The sequence below is a fragment of the Pelmatolapia mariae genome, linkage group LG23, assembly GCF_036321145.2.
Source record: "Pelmatolapia mariae isolate MD_Pm_ZW linkage group LG23, Pm_UMD_F_2, whole genome shotgun sequence".
Taxonomy (NCBI): Eukaryota; Metazoa; Chordata; class Actinopteri; order Cichliformes; family Cichlidae; genus Pelmatolapia; species Pelmatolapia mariae.
The window spans coordinates 31,529,412-31,545,493 of record NC_086246.1 but is presented as its reverse complement, the minus strand read 5'-3'; the positions used below and the strand labels follow the sequence as shown (position 1 = coordinate 31,545,493).

The window sequence follows — 16,082 nt, the reverse complement described above, 5'->3', positions numbered from 1 at the left end:
GTATTAGTCCGAGATATCAGGCTAATGGTGGTTAGCTGTCTGCTAAGCTTCATCTCAGCATTTCTGAACTGAGCCTCCGGCCTTTTTGTAAATGGCTGTACCTACTCTACCAGTGCACTCAAAGCACTTTATACAACTTGCATTGTTGGCACTGCATTAACAACTACTTTCATCTAACCATAAGTGCTTTCTAACATTCATACTCCAATGGATGCATCGGGGAGAACTCTGGCTTAGTATCTTGACCAAGGATATTGGCATGCAGACTGGAGCAGCCAGAGATCGAATCACCAACCTGCTGATGATCGACTCTACCCTCTGAGCTACAGCCACTCCATTTGGAGCATTTTTAATAAAATGATCTAATCAATAATCTGGCTGCTGAGATTATACTAACAGATCATCCGAAAAGTCTGAGCTCCAGTTTTGGTGAGTTGGTTGCAAAAGGAATTTCAGTCCTATAGAAATCTGCAGGAAATCAATTTGTGAATTCTGGTCTTGCTAATAGTCTGAAAGGAGGATTAACCAGGGAGGGTTCATTGGTTAATGCCATGTCTTCATTTCAGAACTTCACCAACCAATCAGTGATAAATATCATGGTATCTTTAAAGTGTGCCCCAGACTTGGAGTTGGTAATACATTTAGAAGTGAGTTTATCACCTAGTCAGAATCTGTAAAGTCAGTAATTTGAATAGTTTAAACCTCCTCTTTACTGTTATTTACCTGTTATTAAGCTGTGAGGAAAACACATTCATCAGCCTGATAGGGGAAAGCCTGCTGCTGTACTGTTGGGGGTTTAGCGGGGTCTGGTTTGTAGTTTGTTTGTTCTCAACCTTTGATCCTTTGATAAGTTTAGAACGAACATGGAGTCCATTAGCAGAGACACGAAGCGTCTCTTCGTCTTACTACTGCTCATCATCGCTTCTATCCCATCATGCACTGGGATCCCAGAAGGTCAGTTTTATGTCTTCTCCCTCTTGGAAATTTTCTTTGTCTTTTTCTGTACTTGTTTTCACCTGTTAGGGATGGCAGACAGACATTCACAGCTCTGAGCAGCTCTTCACAACATCGGGAGGCTAAAGTCATGCTAGCATGTTGGTTTGTAATGAAGTGGGAAGCGATAAACACTACAGGTACATTTCGGGAAGATAAATGTGAACACTGAATAAACTCAGACTCAAGATTATTATTTTATTTCATTCAAATATGAGAGGGGATATCTATTTTTTCACAAAAAAGAAAAAACAGTTATATAAAAAAACAGGAATGAAACTAATTTCTAGCTCAGAGTAAATAACATAAAAGATGAACATTATTTATTTATATTTATTTAGCCATGTATTCATGTACATTTAGGGAAGTCTTTTGTTGTAGCAGGTGAAATCGTGATATTGTTATTATTATAAAACAAAGACCAACTGCCATGTTTTCCAAAATATTCTATAATACACATTTATATTACCTAAAAAATGGAAATGACTATGAGTAAAAATAAATAAATAAAAGTACAACATAAAAATAACATGATCAAAGATTATGTTTTACAACTTTTTAAGAAGTGTTTAATTATGCAAACAAAGCATTATAAATATAGAAATATGAGGAAATTTGTGACAATTTACATATTTTTTAGTGGACAAAGTCTAATCAGTTACAAAAAGAACAAGGGAAAAACACATAAAAAGTCTCTAAATGTGTTGGCTTTTCCTGTTTGCTAATATTATATTAACAGCAACGTTCTTTGTGATAAAACTTATGCTGTAGATAAAATATATTATCTTTTTTAAAATCTGGTTTGCATTTAAATATTAAAACAATATTAATTAGGTCCCAAGTCATGAGCTAACAGTCAAATTAACAAGAATAAAAATGCAATCATCTTTCTACTGTATATCAATATTAACTGTGTAATTATGTGTAATAAGCACATTATGTGTGCATTTTATTATTCGTATTAACTTCAAAAATATAATTTAATGAAAAACAATTTAGCAAATAATTTGAAAATAAAATCTTTAATGTCTTCCTTTTCTTGTTTATCTATAAAGATGAATTTTTTAAATGAATTATTTAAGTGAAATGGTTTAGCAATTTGTTATTTTATTTTTCTTATCTAACAATTTGTTTTTTCTTTTAAATGTTTTTATAACCAGAACTAATAGTGCTTACTCACTGTTTTACTTTTCTAAGTCTATCAGTATCTACCCCAGCTAAACTGTTCCAACGCAAAAATAAATACATTATTCATGCTGATTTAAGAGTTAATATGTAGTGAGACCGATTTTCATCACCAAAAAATACAGGATTACACTGAATAACTATATCAGTAAACATACAGGAAACTTATGCAAACAACATTATTAATGTCTCTTATGTCCACTTGTGGTCCACCAGCTTTCTGTGGTTTTGGTAACAAATGGCTCACACACAACTGGAGTTTGACATGTGTCGTTCTGTTTAATTTCTACACAAAGGCGTGAGTTTGGAAAAGTCTGAGGCCAGTGGTTTCCTCCATCGCACTCGTCGAGCAAACTTTTTCCTGGAGGAAATCAAGCAAGGCAATCTGGAGCGTGAGTGCATCGAGGAGAAATGCTCCTATGAGGAGGCCAGGGAGATTTTCGCCCACCCACAACAGCTGGTCAGTTTCAAGATACCAACAAAAGCATTGAAAATGGCACAACACTTGGTACCAAATTTTGTTACTAAGTGAAGTCAAGGTAGTGACATAAGAATGGATGCCGCCGCAGTCGAAAGACAGAAATTGATGGTTTTTAGTTTATGTATATTTGTTTTGCTAACTATCACTGAATTTGGGTCTTCTGTCTACTCAGGAGAACTTCTGGAGGACATACACAGGTACTCTGAGCTTTGACATTTCGAACATTGTAAACACATTACGAATAAAGGAGTCCTTGAATTCTTTATGCACTTGTAACCAAGACATTGCTCAGTTTTCCAAACATTTCTTGAAATGCGTGATAAAAATTTGCTACTTCCTGTTTGCAGCTGTAGACAAATGTTTGTCCTCTCCCTGTAAGAATGGAGCGACGTGTACTCGAAACATTGACACCTACATCTGCAAATGTCCACCAGGTTTCCATGGGTACAACTGTGAAAAAGGTTGGAAGTCCAAAAAGTCTGTTGATGTTTTCAATTGGTGCAGACAAAGTCAGTGTTATCATTGTTCCCTTGCAGTGCGTTCAACCTCCCCCAGCTGTCGCTACAGAAATGGAGGATGTGAACATTTCTGCAGAGAGCTTCCGGATGGTTCTCACATGTGCTTTTGTGCGCCGGGATACAGACTTGAACTGGACAACAGTACCTGCATGCCTGAAGGTCTGAGCCAGTAACACACTTATTAAGTACAGTGCAAATCACATGTACAAACTTTACTTTAAAAATACAGGTTTTATAAGTTCTAATTGGCTTACTTTATGCTCATGGATCAGTTTAAACTTGCCCTTGATTGAAGACAGTACAGGTTACCTGTGAGCAGGGACATCACAGCACCTTGATTTGATTGATTTGTTTCATGTGTTAAGCAACACCTTTACCTACAACATCTTGACCTAGTCTTGATGCAAGCTCAATCATCCAGGTAAGGAAATCCCAAACGGTTGATTCTGTTCATCTGGACATAGTGTTTTCAGTGGGAGAAACGTTTCGTCACTCATTCAAGTGACTTCTTCAATCTCACCTGACTGCAGGTTTCCCCAACCTTATAAACAGTACAATGACTGAAACTAGCACTGAATGAATAATGGGCTGTGAGGTCAGTTCCTTGACCATTAATATGCAAATTGTCATTACTATTGATCAACAACCACTGATCAAAGTCCATTGATCAATGGCCATGAGTACCATTCACAGAGAGTTCGGGAATGGTATATAAACTTCTTAGCAGATATTTACACTCATAAAACTGCTTTTAAGTGTCTTAGATATCACAAGTTTGGACTGATTTCCTTTTTTATGTTGCGGCTTTTGAGCCGGGTCGTAACACTGTGTGTCTTTGAGCTTGCATCATTCAGGGTGTCAGAAGCAAAAGGCTGACTTTTGGTTTCTCTTAACTGTCTGGTCCAGATGCTGTGGTCTGTGGAAGGCCTCAGGTACATTTTGCCCCCAGGGTTGTTAATGGGAAGATCTGCCCCAAAGGACATTGTCCGTGGCAGGTAAGTCTTTGAAAAGAGCCCCATCTCCAGTAAAATTAGCTAAGATACACAATGTTCCACTAGAATACCTAAAGAGACACGTACAGTATTGTGCAAAAGTTTTGTAGAAACAACACAGTCATAAAAGTGGTCACAAAATAACACAGTTTGATTGGCATGAAATAGTATTTTTCCACCAGCAAAGAGCTATTAGCCAAAAGATTTGACATACTTCAGAATGCTGTGCAGCGCATCAAACAAATTTGAGGAAAATCAACAAATAAAGGCCAAAAAGAGAAGTGGAAGGCCAAAAAAACCAAACAAAAAAATCTAGAGCTGATGAAGGGTATCTTATCCCTAAAACTTAAGAAATAGGAAAAATTTAGATAAGAGCTGACACAGGAGATGATCACTGAAGCTTCATCAGAAATGGTCTCAGTGGAAGGGTGCCTGTCAGAGGTATATGCTAAATTACACAAGAACTGGGGCCCGTTCTTCGTACCTCGCTAAGTAAGTTAGCTGGATTTGATTGTTGACGATTTCGCGTGACCTTGGATCGTTCGGTTCTCCGAAGCTCATCCGGGACTTGCTGTCATAGCAACAGATCCGTAAGCATAAACCTGCTCGGGAGCAGGCTTACTTTATGTAAACAGGATTAGATCGCGGCCACTCAGGTATGTCCGCTTCAGTTATACGAAAGCAACAGCGATATTTCTCCTCTGTTTTTCCATAAATAAATATTATCAATGTAACTAAAGATAATGCAGTATTTGATTCTTTTATTGATGTCATACAGATACATACAGGTCATTTCCTAAAAAAAGGGAAATGTACTATTAATCATTCTATGTCATGTATTTGATTATTTCAGATGTAATTCATATGTTAGAGTAGTAATAGTAAATTACTTCGTGTAATCAAGATGAGAGACCACGGCTATAAAAGCGAAGGTGGATTTGGGAAGTCTGTCGCAGCCATGTCCTGTCCGTTTGTACGCGAGCAACCCATTGCCGAAGGTGCAAGATTGATAAGGAGAGTTCTCAGAATTCAGCGTATATTGCGGGATAGACAGGATCCTTTAGCTCAGCGCGACAGTGTGCTCATAGAGAGATATCGATTTTCCCGTGAGGGTATTATTTACAAACAAACAGATTATTTCAGGGTCTCTTTTCAAGAGACTAAAAGCAATATAAGTGATAAATATTACCATTCTGTAGAATATTCTTATATTTCACTTTTACTTGTTCCCATGTTCTAGTGGGTCCTGTTGTGGCTCTAATGTGAAAGAGGATATAATGTAATATAATATAATATGATATAATATAATATAATAAATTACGTACGAGTTTAATTTGTCAGCAACTTTCTGCCAGCCCTCTCTCCTTGCTTTTGCAGCCTTTGCAGTGTTCCCCTGCGTTTTAATTAAACTCCGAAACTCCTGAAATCCCTCAATCAAGAGTTCTTGCTCTGCTGCCGTAAAATACTGAGCGCGCTCCTTCGACATCTTCGCCGACCAATCACAGGGTTGCCGATCAATGTTTCTACTATCGATGCGTAGCCCCTTTTAAGCCACCCAGTGATCTCACATTACTTCATCCAGCTATACTAATCGTCAACAACAGGTGTGTTCGGAGAACCGGATTAGCGAGCTCAAAGTTGGCGCGATGATTTGATCTTGGATGTGTCATTTGATCTTGGATGTAGTAAGCGAGGTACGAAGAACGGACCCCTGGACTGAAAATCAGTGTAAACAGGGAGATGAATCCAGATTTTTATGTTTTGGTTCAAATCATCTTCAATAAGTAATCTCTTTTTTCAGGCTCTTCTGACTGAAAATAACATATTCTCCTGTGGCGCCATCGTCTTGTCAGATCGATGGATTTTAACCGCAGCTCACTGTGTTCATCTCAAACCTAGCACCGTGCTCCACATCGTTGTTGGTAAGACAATTAGAAAAATGGTAACTTCAAATTCTGGCTTCTAGACTGGCCTCTTTTACTTCCTTCAATCACATAACATTCACCAGGTCATTGTTGACTCATTTTAGGGTTACAGATAGCATTTTATTTAATGTCCATACCTCTTTATAGGCTTTTAAATATTTGATTTAATTTGAAAGGTGTCATTTTCCAGTTTCTGAAAATGTATCTAATAGTATATGGGTTTTGCTAACATAGTGGATATTGTGAGTCAACTGTATGTTATGCATGTTAGGTCAACTTAATTGTCGTTCAAGTTTAAAGTTTAATTTAAAAGTAATGTCGCTTTCAAGGTGAGCATGACATAAGGGAAGATGAAAAAACAGAACAGCGGCGGCGGGTGCTCAAAGTTGTGTGCCATGAAGGCTACAACGTGACTAGCTCCGACAGCGACCTGGCTTTGTTGAAGCTTTACCGCCCAGTAAAACTGGGCCGCCACGTTGTGCCCATCTGCCTTCCTGCCCGCAACAGCACCTTCACCCGGACGCTGGCAACCATCCGCCACTCAACTGTGTCTGGTTGGGGTCGTCTGGCACAGTTTGGCTCCACCGCAAGATACCTGCAGCGTCTGCAGCTGCCGAGGGTCCCGGTGCAGGAGTGCCGCCTCCACACTGGGCTCAACATCACCAACAACATGATTTGTGCCGGCTTCAAGCGTGGCGGCCAGGATGCTTGCGAGGGTGACAGCGGGGGCCCACTGGTGACACGCTACAAGAAAACCTGGTTCCTTACAGGTGTGGTGAGCTGGGGGAAAGGGTGCGCCCAAGAAAACATGTACGGCGTCTACACGAAGGTCACCAACTTCCTGGACTGGATTGAGAATATCATGGCAACTGGCTAAAATTGTTTTAGTCACTGTGTCAAAGCAGTTCAAGAGTTAAACAGAGTAAGAATCCAGTGTTAGAAACATTAGATCAGTAATTATTGTCAAGGAGACACAAATGTATAAAATTAATATTCATTTTCTGATGCTGTGCTCAAACAGCTTTAACTTCCACACCTTCATGTACCTAAAAAATGCAGGAGATTTAGTTTCAGAAGTTTTTTGAACAAAAAAGAATTTTTGACTGTCAGCTGGAGGAACTTCATCACAATAAAGTTGGTCCTGAACAAAATCCAAAGTTTTGCAAAAATCAGCAAACTAAAAAATTATTTGTTTTTCAAGTAAATAAATTAATCTGCTAGAAACTTTGTAGTTTTCTATAGTGATGGTAAATGTAAACCATCAATGTGTCTGTGAAGGTTCTCAGTCATCCAGGTCATCGTAGTCTAAGGAGCTTGGAAAGAAAAGCATCTGGACTTCTTTAAGTTGCTTGAAGACGTTTCACCTCTCATCCGAGAAGCTTCTTCAGTTCTAAGGTCACATGGTGGAGAGTCCCAGATTTAAACCCTGTGGGGGTATCCCCCCAAAGAGGGACAAAAGGACCCCCTGATGATCCTCTACCTAATCACATGAGCCAAGGTGTGAAAACAGGTGTGGGTCACAATCAACCAGGGTTTCGGGTGAGCACATTGTGAAACCTAGCCCCACCCTATCATGTGATTTCCTGAGGTCAGATGGCCCAGGGTGTGAGTGGGCGCTAAGGCGTCTGGGAAGGGATCTCAAAATTGGATTATAGATGGCAGACAGTTGGTGTCGTAAGCAACCGCCTCTGTTCAAAGATGGTCACTCACCGTGGACATAAATGGCTTCTTTCACTCCTCTTTCAAATCATCTGTCCTCCAAAATGTGAACATTGGCCCTCTTTGGGGGGTTACTCCCACAGGGTTTAAATCTGGGACTCTCCACCATGTGACCTTAGAACTGAAGAAGCTTCTCGGATGAGAGGTGAAACGTCTTCAAGCAACTTAAAGAAGTCCAGACGCTTTTCTTTCCAAGCTCCTTAGAAAGTAAACCATCAACCAACAATCTGTTTAATCTAAAAGATGTAAAGACATCAGTTTGCTCTGCATGTTGAAATTTTGTTTTTTGACAATAAAGATGAAATTCAGTGTTTTTCTTTTCTTTTCATGCCCCTCACTCACTTTTCTTTTTCAGCCATTTTGTTGTAGACGTGCTTCTGTTCTTAGGACCAGTGGGCCTCATTTAGTAACAGTGGGTCCTTCGTACACACAAATCAGTGATTTATCAATATTTTTGTACCTGAATTTGCTTGTTCTTTCTAAACAAATTTGAAATTGCCTCAGACCGTGTGTAGAAACAAATCAACCACTGTTCCAGAAGTGTTGTAGTATGTTCAGATGAAACTCTGTGAATCTAAACATGTGCTGCCATGTGAGGCTTACTCCTGGCTGCCCTTCCAAACAAACCATACTTGTTAAGTCTTTTGATAAATGTACTCTCATGAACTTTAACCTTTATCACACTAACTGATGTGGACATCTGTAGAGTCTGAGACGTAGCTCTTGGGTTGTGATTTTTTTTGTGGTTTCTCTAAGAACGACGTCTGATCCTTTGGGATCAATTTTCTGGAATGTCCACTGCTGGGAATATTGTGACATTGTACTAACACACTTCTTTTATAGAGGTGGTCACACTTGCTGATAATCAGTTAATAATTAAGAGCATTTCATTATGAGCACCTGATTTCTACTTACTTTGTTAATTCCTATAGAAGAAGTAATAGTGTACTTAGTTTTTCACGCACTGCTTCTGCATTTTGTCTTAATACTTGTTGAATATACAATGACACTGTAATTTGTTTTGTTGTACTTATCTAATTCTAAGATCTGCAAAGGTCTACTTTTCACTTTGTTCTGATGAATAAAATCTTGGAACTGAAACAGTGTGTACTTTCTGTTTACCATGGCTGTGGAATATGGGCTGCAAATATCTGTTTATTGTTGGGGTTTTTTTTTTTAAACAAATTAAGCCAAGTCAGTCAAATCCTTCTTTTGACTGATTGATTTTAGTCTAATAAACTTCTAAACACAAGACTAAACAATGCATAAATATAATACATATATACACAGCCTCACGTTATAATAAATAGAACAATATTGAACTCATGTAGGCATGTTTAAAGACAGCAGGACATTTCTGGTTGTTTCAGCTTTGACTGCTTGGTGTTTGAAATCTACGTCTATATCAGAAATACACAGAAGAAACTCTGCGTTTGCGTAATTTCTCCAATTCATCAATGAAACAGTGAAAATCAGGAATCTGAAGGCAGAGACTTTCAGTGATTTTGGGTCAGAGTTTCATCATTCGGGTTTCTCCATTGATCATGTGACCACCAGCAGGAGGAGGGATGGACTTTAGACCCGAAGCCCCACAAAGACACAGCACAGCAACTTTCTGATGAAATCAACTATGTGGCTGAAAGTCTTCATCATCTTCGTCTTCAGCTTTGACAGCTGCCAGCTGGCTTCAGGTGAGCTAACTCGACGTTTACACGTATCGATCACTGATTGATTGATTAGTTAGCTCAGGGATTAAGCAGTGACATGGAGGTGAAACTACTTCATCATAGGTCTGTTTTTGTCATGAGAGGGACGAGGATGACCATCATTTTGAGCTAATATTAAATACTAACATGTCAACAGTGACATCTGATGCATAGTGGAGTATGAAACAGCAGAGGCTTCTCAGAGTCAAATAAAAACACTGATTGTAAGGTGGTTTAAGGTGGACTGTATATAGAAACACAAGGTTTCCTCTGCCCCCCCCCCAAAAAAAAGAGAGGGGGGCCAAAAAGTTTAAGTCATCTGTACAATCAACCAATCAATGCATCAATAATTGAGTAAGTAAGTGCCTCTTGTTTCTTACATGTAGCACTTTACTTTATTACAGTAAAGTTTGAGATTTTTACTATACGGTTTGTTTTAGCAATTTCTAATTTCTAATGTGTAAATGTAAATGTAAATGATTTAATGATTAATGTTTAACATTTATTCGTCATATCAGTATATTTTTGTTTATGTTATTCATCTATGCTCAGTTGTCTACAGATTTTTTTTAATTTATTTATAAAAGCCATCAAACTTGCTAAGAACCACAAATGAAAATTAGACTTTATGGTTACGTCATATTTACGTTGTTAATTAAGGTGCTCATGGTAATTAAAATGCATTGTCCCTTATAAATAAACATACACATGTCAGAGATATGAAAACCAAGCAGTTTATTTTAATAACATAACATATGTCATTAGTGGCTTTACAAAGGCTTCAGATGAATTTTCATCAGAATCAAATTTAACCTCTACAGGACCTGGCGTCCACATATGTGGACATCACATTTCGGGTTATTTAGAGCAAAATACTCAATTTTGCTCTACATGGGCCTGATATCTACTTACGAGGACATTATACTGCTACTGTTCTATCAAAATTTTAAATGAATATCCTCATATGTGGCTCTCATTTTTCTTAAAAACAAAAATAAGGTAAAAAAAAAAATCTGTTAATTCTTTGTTTTTACATTCATTGGACCCCAATATGCCCAAATATCAGAGAGAAATTAAACATGCATGTCGTGGAAGAGTTCGGGTCTTAGGAGGTTAAAAACAATCCATGCAGTAGACATGTAGAGATTTCAGTCTTGTAGGATATTTACAATATAAACAATACAATACAATATTATATATATTATATTGTATCTATATTATATATATTAAAATTTACAATATAAAGCGCCTTGAGGTAACATAACATACGTCATTAGTGACTTTACAAAGGCTTCAAATGAATTTTGATCAGAATCAAATTTAAAAACAATCCATGCAATAGACATGTAGAGATTTCAGTCTTGTAGGATATTTACCTTACAACATAAAGCGCTTTGAGGTAACTCTTGTTGTGATTTGGTGCTACATAAATAAAACTGAATTGAATTGGATGACCAACTCCAACTGAGACAGAACTATTCTGATAAACTCTCCCCTTCTTCAAATGTTGGGCAGTCTTTCTGGATAAAGATCGAGCCAATGGCGTTCTGGTTCGGACTCGGAGGTACAACTCAGGCTGGTTTGAGGAGCTGCAGATGGGAGACCTGAGGAGGGAGTGTATAGAGGAGAAGTGCACCTACGAGGAGGCCAGGGAGGTGTTTGAGCACACCGAGCTCACGGTACAATCAAATTAAATTTTCACTTCACTGAACATGTTTTCTACAAAAGTGTTTAACATGAGAAAACAGCAGGTAGAAAAAAACCTGGACTGGGATTTGTCATGTGTGAACTAAGAATAGATTTAAATTATTGATACTTAAATTAAATACTGTTAAATACTGAAGCCATGTTTTTCCAGTAAATTACTGACTAGTTTTAAGACATTTAAATCATGTAAAAATGCAAATTGATAGCAATTCATAATTAGCAACACAAACAGAGGCAAATACTTGGCCACATGAACTCATGAGGTGAAAATCTGCTTTATACTAACTTTCCAACATACTTGGGATGCTTCCAATGCTTAGAAATTGAGGACAAGCTTATCGTAGTCATTTGTAGGAATAGAGAGGGCATTATTCAATTTCTCACTTACATAAACAAAACTCAATGTTGTTACTAATGTTGACTTTCACTTATAACTTGAGGGAAGAAGCCATCCCATTGGCTGTTATTGGGTAGTGATTTATAGTTTGTGAAATGTTCCAGAAATACTTAAGAAGCTATGTTCATGTCAAAGTTTTGCAGCTGGTCTGAACCCAGTTTTTGAATAAAATCCTCAGTTTAGCTTTTAGTGAATACCTGTAAGCCTCAACCAATCAGATAACCAAGAACATTTTAGGTCAGGGCCAAAGGAATCTTATAAAACACTACATAATCACAAACTGGCTAAAAGACATTCAAAACAACCACACAGACACTCAGGCTTACCACAAACAAACAGAAGCTGTCCAAAAAGAGACAAACATAACACAGAGACTAAGCACTACACAAAGATGAAACACAAATGCAAGCAGATGCAGATCAAATCTAAGCAAATGACACACAACAAAGCTATAGAGAAATTAATGTGACGCTAAACATCTGCAGGATTCACAGCTGAAGTGTTTTTCTTGTGGATTTGTTGCATTTTACATATCTTTGTTGGAGACCCGATGTTTCTGTGTGATAACTGGTTCATTTTTTTCACATTGCTGTAATTATTGTCTCCTCAGAATGAGTTCTGGAAAACGTACAATGGTAAGCAATTTCCCATGTAAAAAGTAGCGCAGCACCTCATACATCTTGAAGACCAATTTTACGTCCCACCTTCAGTAACTCCAGCAAGTCAACTTGTGAATTGTCTTTAGATTTAATACATTTAGCGTAAAATATAAACTATAATGTAGATTTTAAGAATCGTATACCCAAATAGAGATCATCAATAACACCATGTAATATGATACAGTCATGTTAAATCATTGTGTTCTGTGTTGTCTTATAGTACCAAACCCCTGTATCTCCAATCCCTGTCAGAATGGAGGCAGTTGCTCCACTCATGCTTCATCCTACATCTGCTTTTGTCTGCCAGAGTTCCACGGAGTCAACTGTGAGCTTGGTGAGCAAAAAATATTAACTTTTCAAGCTATTTTTCACATCACTTGGCTGCTGTAATGTGAAGTATTTTCTATTTAAATTAGCTTAGCTAGCAGTTTGCCTTCATGAAAATTAAACTATAAACGTCACTCAGTTAATAACAGCAAAACAACATGTTTATGTTTATAGAAGGGAATTTCATTTTGTTAGACAGAAAAAGAAACGCTCATGTATAAAGGCACAAAATCTCACAATCTCAGTGAAATAAAATTACATTCACAATTCATGATGGTAAAAAACTGTGATTATATAAATTATTTAAGTGATATATAAAAATAATATTTTTGTGTTCACAATTTTACTTAATCGTATGCTGAATGAAATTAAAGTATATGACTTGCAAAATTGTTATCGAACAATAGTCAAAGTTTTTGGCTTATTTTTAAGCTATATGTAATTTTTAACATGTACTTTATCAAAATTAATTAGTCCCCCCTGCCAGTTTATGAAAAAGTACTTGAAAAGTAACTGAAATAATCGCTATTTGCTTTTTATATAATTTAATTTCTTTTTACTTTTTTTGCGATTAAATTAAATGAACAAATGACACATTTTAATTATGAACATTTCTTTAGAGGTGAAAGCTGAGATCGATACCTGCTGGGTGGAGAACGGAGAATGTGAGCACTTCTGTGAAGAAGACGAGTTCCAAAAAAAACGGAACTGCTCGTGTGCAGACGGCTACTTTCTCGATGTTGATGGACGGAGTTGCATCGCAAAAGGTTGGACAATGATTTGTAAAGAACACAATGTGAAAAATGTTTTGTAGATTCTCAACATAATTGTTTTCATATTTGCGATAACAAAGTTTATAACAGTTTTCTTTAGAAACCCATATTTGCTATGAAAGACAAAGATATAGGTTAGAATATGTAAAAACATTTAGATGTTGGTAATGGGAATTATTCTGTCTTAGTTTATCCATCATACCAATATTTTACATAACTGTGTGTATATGATTCTTTAAATGTTATTTTATTTTTAATTAAGGAAAATAATCATTTGAATCTAGTAAACAATCAGCCGATTGAAGAAGTTCAAGAATTCAAAAATTTCTATCACTTTTCCCCTACTTTTTAACATTTTTCAGTGGTGCAGAAAATGTGTGTGTGTGTGTGTGTGTGTGTGTGTGTGTGTGTGTGTGTGTGTGTGTGTGTGTGTGTGTGTGTGTGTGTGTGTGTGTGTGCCTCTGCAAAAATATGTGTTCGGGTATTTCAGTTTGACGAACATCATAGCGCTGAAGTTTATGTATTTTCAAGAAAATCCTGTCCGTTCACACAGGCCCCACTAATCAACCTTTGGACTCACTGAACAGTTAGGAAATTCCTGCTTTACTTTAAACCAGCCTCCCCACCACCACATGTATGTGTCATCAGTGTATAAACAATTGCTTAGAACACTTATAAGGTATTTTTGTAACTGGAGAATAAAAGTAGTTCTAGTGCACCAGTAAAACCTTTAACTAGGAAACTGAGTTAAAACGCATCATACATTATATTCTGTTAAACTGGAGCTATTATTTGTAAAATGAAATCAATAATGTTAAATTTGTTATTGTTTCAGAGCCGATAACATGTGGCATGGTCCCCATACTGCGGGGTGAAAAAAAGGAGGAGCATCTCCGAATCGTTGGAGGAACTGTATGTCCTAAAGGTGAATGCCCCTGGCAGGTAGGCCCAAGATAAAGGAAGAGTTCATCGGTTTAAATATGTCTGATTTATTATTAACTAAGAGTCCAGGGTCTCCTAACATAAAAGCGTATCTAATCTCTTAGATTCTATTGAAACCAGATTTTGGTATAAATTCCAGACTCTGCAAAAATAAATATTAATTTAGTTTTGTGTGTTTTATCCTTTTTGAAGGCTCAGACAAAATGTGCTCTTGTGTTGTGTGAAGGTATTGCTGATGTATAAAGGAAAAGGTTTCTGTGGAGGAGTGATTTATAAACCTACATGGATCATCACAGCTTCTCATTGCATGGAAGACATCGAGGTCCAGTTCCTGAAAGTCATTGCAGGTATGAATCTCACAGTTAAATATGCCGTCTGTTCAAGCAAGCCTGACTTATGGAGAACAGGAGACTGTGACAGGTGTCTAAACCTCTTAAAATGACGACAACCCTATAAAAAAAATAGGAGGCTACATGTCTATAAATCTTTTCATTAGACTATGAAAATACACAAGCATACTTCAAATCACTGTTAATTAATCTCAATTTAACTTTGAATTGTGCTCAAAAGATTAAATCTGAGCCGCCTTGTATCTCTTTCTGTCAGGTGAGCACGACATTACGGTTAATGAAGGCACTGAGCAGCTCATCCAGGTGGCTGAGATTATCATGCATGAAAACTACGTATCAAGCACTGCCGACAATGATATCGCTCTCCTCCGCCTGGCATCTCCCATCATCTATACCCAGTATGCTGTCCCAGTCTGCCTACCCACATGGAATCTATCCACCCGTGTGCTTTGGATGATCCGGCTGCACACGGTGAGTGGCTGGGGGAGGCGGAGCGAAAATGGGCCTACCGCACAGATCCTTCGACGCCTGAAGGTCCCGCGAATCCGCACGCAGGACTGTGTCGATGAGAGTGGCGTAGTTCTCACTCAGAACATGTTTTGCGCCGGATATATTGAGGGTCGTCAGGACTCGTGTAAAGGTGACAGCGGTGGACCCCTGGTGACCCAGTATAAGACGACAACTTTCCTGCTGGGGATCGTCAGCTGGGGGAAGGGCTGCGCCCGACCGGGGAACTATGGCATCTACACCCGAGTGTCCAACTACCTTGAGTGGATCCACAACCGGACGGCAACACCAGATCAACCGAGGAACAGCAGCAAGACTTTGATGCACAACCTTACCACCTGAAAGACCCGATTAGCTTAGCTTAGCATAGCTCATATAACCAAATACTGCGTTTTCACTCTTCTGATTGACTGCTAAGGTTCTCATTAAAAAACTCTGCAGAAAGTATTTCGCTTACAAATTTTGGTGGTTTGATTTCAATTGATCAGTTCTGCATATTTAAGAAAATTCATCAAATCGTTAAAAACACGAAACATTCATTCTTTTATAAATTTGATGTTTTGCTACTTTTTCTCGGAACAAATGATAGAACACTGTATTAGATTTTACTTAATTAAAATGAGCCACGTGAATGCATTTTTCATTGCATTTTGTAGACAGGAAGACAGTTAACTTAACACTTAGAATTGCCATGTTAAGCTATGTACAATTTGAACCCTCCCCTTTCCCATCCTGCAGACACCTGCTAGGGTAACCATTGTTTGTCTTTTTTCAGATAAATAATTTCAATCATATTTCCGGCCTGCTTCCAGAACAAAATGATTGGGTGTGTGTCAGAGGTTAGTGAGGGTAATCTCTGCCTATACACCTTACTATGGCTATCTTTGGAAAACCCTGAGAT

The 16,082-nt window shown here is 37.8% G+C and overlaps 2 protein-coding genes across 2 annotated transcripts; both read left to right on the top strand.

Moving 5' to 3' along the window:
• Positions 1-863: 863 nt before the first annotated feature.
• Positions 864-6,971, top strand: f7l (coagulation factor VII, like). Its single transcript, XM_063466551.1, has 8 exons — positions 864-954; positions 2,475-2,638; positions 2,832-2,856; positions 3,007-3,120; positions 3,196-3,336; positions 4,084-4,172; positions 5,971-6,091; positions 6,424-6,971. The coding sequence occupies exons 1-8, from the start codon at positions 864-866 to the stop codon at positions 6,969-6,971; spliced, it is 1,293 nt and encodes a 430-aa protein (XP_063322621.1).
• A 2,460-nt stretch (positions 6,972-9,431) lies between these two features.
• Positions 9,432-15,523, top strand: LOC134620382 (coagulation factor VII-like). The gene is made up of 8 exons (XM_063466541.1): positions 9,432-9,504; positions 11,035-11,198; positions 12,234-12,258; positions 12,503-12,616; positions 13,230-13,376; positions 14,218-14,324; positions 14,551-14,671; positions 14,931-15,523. The coding sequence occupies exons 1-8, from the start codon at positions 9,432-9,434 to the stop codon at positions 15,521-15,523; spliced, it is 1,344 nt and encodes a 447-aa protein (XP_063322611.1).
• Positions 15,524-16,082: the final 559 nt, after the last annotated feature.